Genomic DNA, 2,763 nt, shown 5'->3' on the forward strand with positions numbered 1-2,763 from the left:
AATGTCATTTGTTTATTTAATTTCAAACCCAACTCCAGTTTTTAAAAACATATTTAAAAATTCATTATTACCTCCCCCAAATTAAAGACCCAATCAAAAATGTGCAATCTAAATGAATAGATGCTTCACAGGTGAAATGTAAATGACCAATAAATATATAAAAATGTTCAGCAACTTTAGCCACTGAAGAAAAGTGCAACATTGAGGTAGTCAAGAAGTAAGTAACCTTCAAAGTGCATGAGAGACATCTGTAGGAAGGAAGGATGGTGCACATCTCTGCATAGCCCTACATATGACCAGATTAGCATTAAAGACTGGGTAAATTACAAATTAGGGGAGGGTAGGAGAAGGGACAGAAGAGAATGTACCACTGAGTGAGGGTGGCCTTACTAAGAGCATGGAGGAAAGACCCTCCCCCTGGAATGTGATCCATGAAAACTGAGTTCAGGTATATAGAAGGGGTGGGAGATCCGTCTGGGAAAGGTTTGCAGGGTTGAGAAGTAATTTTCCCCTTCTCTAACTATACCGTATTGGACTCACCCCACCCACCCCCTGACCCATGGACTAGTCCAGCTGGTGTCTTGCGATGTCTAAGCCTCTCTGTCCACCCAGGACTACCATTGGCTGCTGACTTGCTGACCAAAGAAAGCCCAAGGGTGTGGCCACCTCAGGGACAGTATATAAATGGTGGCCAGGCCTAGGCAGGGCAGACCGCTGGGAAGAGCTTGCCCATGAGGAATGGCGCGGTATCAGCATGGGCAGCGTGGACTGCCTAGATCCACTAAAAGAAGATCAAGATCTCTCCCGAGACAGAAGACAAGGGCTATGACAGCGCCTAAATTTAAGTGCAAGGTGAGTAGCCCATCCTACTCCTGCCCTTGTCCCTTGACAACCCTCCCAAGATTTTTTCCTGTCCTCAGACTGTGCCCCTTCTCACGAAGGCCCTGTTCCCATCGCTGCTCCCCTCTCCCCAAAATCAGTGCTCTTGTGTGATGTCGGTGTCTTCCAGGCAAACAAGAATTCGAGCAGGGCCAAGAGCCCCCAACAAAGGGCGAGAACATCTCCCCGGGCGTTCCCACGCACGGTGGTGACCCAAAGACAGGGGAAGCGGCAGCGCGGTTTGGCCCGTTTCACCTACCAGCTGCAAAACAACCGCTCGGGGCCCCGGTGCAGGAGCGCATCCGTGAGACCCCGTGGAAGACCAGCCCCTCGCGTGCCGCTCCGGAAAGGCAAGGTCAACAGGGACCGCCAGAGAAACAGCACCAGGGTGGGCGGGAGGAGGTCCGCCCGAGGCCGTGGAGGCCCAGGCCCACAGAAGGTGGTGCCACAGGCCCGTGTGCGCAGAGGCCACAAAACTCCATACAACCTGAGGCGTGGCCCGTGGCCTGTGTACCACTATTGAGCAATGGAGGTAGACCTGGAACTGTGCACCACTTTCCAGTGATGGTATCAATAAAACTTAGCTCTGTGAACCTGCCAGTCTGTGTGTCTGTGTTCTCTGGAGGTCGAGACAGGGAAGGAAGGAATGGACCGCTGAAAGGGGCGCCTTGGGAAGAGTGTGGAGGAGTCACCCTGCCCTGATCCCTGATCACTGGTACTGAGTCTAGGGAGAGAAGAGGGGTAGGAGATAAGCGTGAGAGAGATTTGCGTGAATCCTGGGCACATCCCTCCCTTCTCCACCACACATGCTGGGCTCATCATTGCGACCTCCCTCTCCCCCATGGGTGACACTTTGTGGTACCTAAGCCCCGCCCCCCGCCCCATAGCTACTATGACCTAGTGGTTTCATGACCAAATAAAGCCCGAGGGTGTGGCCATCCTAGGGCCAGGCAGACAGAGAGGACAGACCCACCTGGGGTAGCCCACTGGGAGGCAGCAAGGGTAGAAGATGGGGCAGAAGCAAGCAGTCCCTCCGGCTGAAACTGAAAAAACCGTGCCAAGCACCCTGACTAGAGAGAAGAGAAAGGTTGTGCCACCATCTAGATACTCACCATCGGCATCGCACGCAAATACCACACAAGCAGGTCCGAGCACCAGTGTGCAAGAAAAACGCAAATCCTCTGCACCACTTGGGTTCGAGAGCAAGGTGAGTGGATCGGCCCAGCTTCTCTCTTTCTTCCCTTGACACTCCTCAAGACCACTCCTACCTTTTGGCCGGACTGTACCCCTTCTCCTGAAGCCCCTGCTCCTGTCCTTCGTCTCCCTTCTTCCTCAAATCAGTTCACTCCTGTGATCTCTTTATGTCCTTGCAGATGCCCAAGAAACCAAGGAAGGCAGGAGGAAAAAACCAAGGCTGTTTGGAGGAAAAAACATCCCCCAGAGCGCCCACCAGCTCCAGCTCTGGGGAACCCAAGAAAAAGAGCACCAGCATCGTACGAGACCTCACCACACCTCGTGGTAATCTGGGCAGCGGAGGCCAGCGGCCACAAACCTTAAAGGCTGCCCCAGAGGTCCGCAGATATAGCTACTGAAGCAGCTGGCAGAAGTCCACGTGAACAATTTGAAATGATGGAGAAAATAAAATGAACTTCTTCGGAAATTTGTGTGTGTGTGTCTTTGTGTGCTCACTGAGGGTGGGATGAAGGGAGGAAGGAAGGGAACAGGTGGGTGTGTGAGAAGGGAGGGAGGTGTCTGAGAGACAAGAGAGCTACCTCAAACACACCCTGAACCCAGAGCCTGCTGAGACTGACATAGCATGTGGGAGGGCCAAGGCCCACAGAGTTAAAGGCTGCCTACTGCTGCGGTGGACTTGTGGCCCAGGGC

The 2,763-nt window shown here is 53.1% G+C and overlaps 1 protein-coding gene across 1 annotated transcript; it reads left to right on the forward strand.

Annotated features, from left to right (window-relative positions):
- Positions 1-666: 666 nt before the first annotated feature.
- On the forward strand, positions 667-1,466 carry LOC134474590 (serine/threonine-protein kinase PRP4 homolog). The gene is made up of 2 exons (XM_063243037.1): positions 667-852; positions 1,010-1,466. Exons 1-2 carry the CDS (start codon positions 739-741, stop codon positions 1,400-1,402), a joined length of 507 nt encoding a protein of 168 aa, XP_063099107.1. The 5' UTR covers positions 667-738; the 3' UTR covers positions 1,403-1,466.
- The last annotated feature ends 1,297 nt before the right edge of the window (positions 1,467-2,763 follow it).

The sequence above is a fragment of the Cavia porcellus genome, unplaced genomic scaffold (genome assembly GCF_034190915.1).
Source record: "Cavia porcellus strain 051 isolate PalLab524CR breed Dunkin Hartley unplaced genomic scaffold, mCavPor4.1 scaffold_33, whole genome shotgun sequence".
Classification (NCBI taxonomy): Eukaryota; Metazoa; Chordata; class Mammalia; order Rodentia; family Caviidae; genus Cavia; species Cavia porcellus.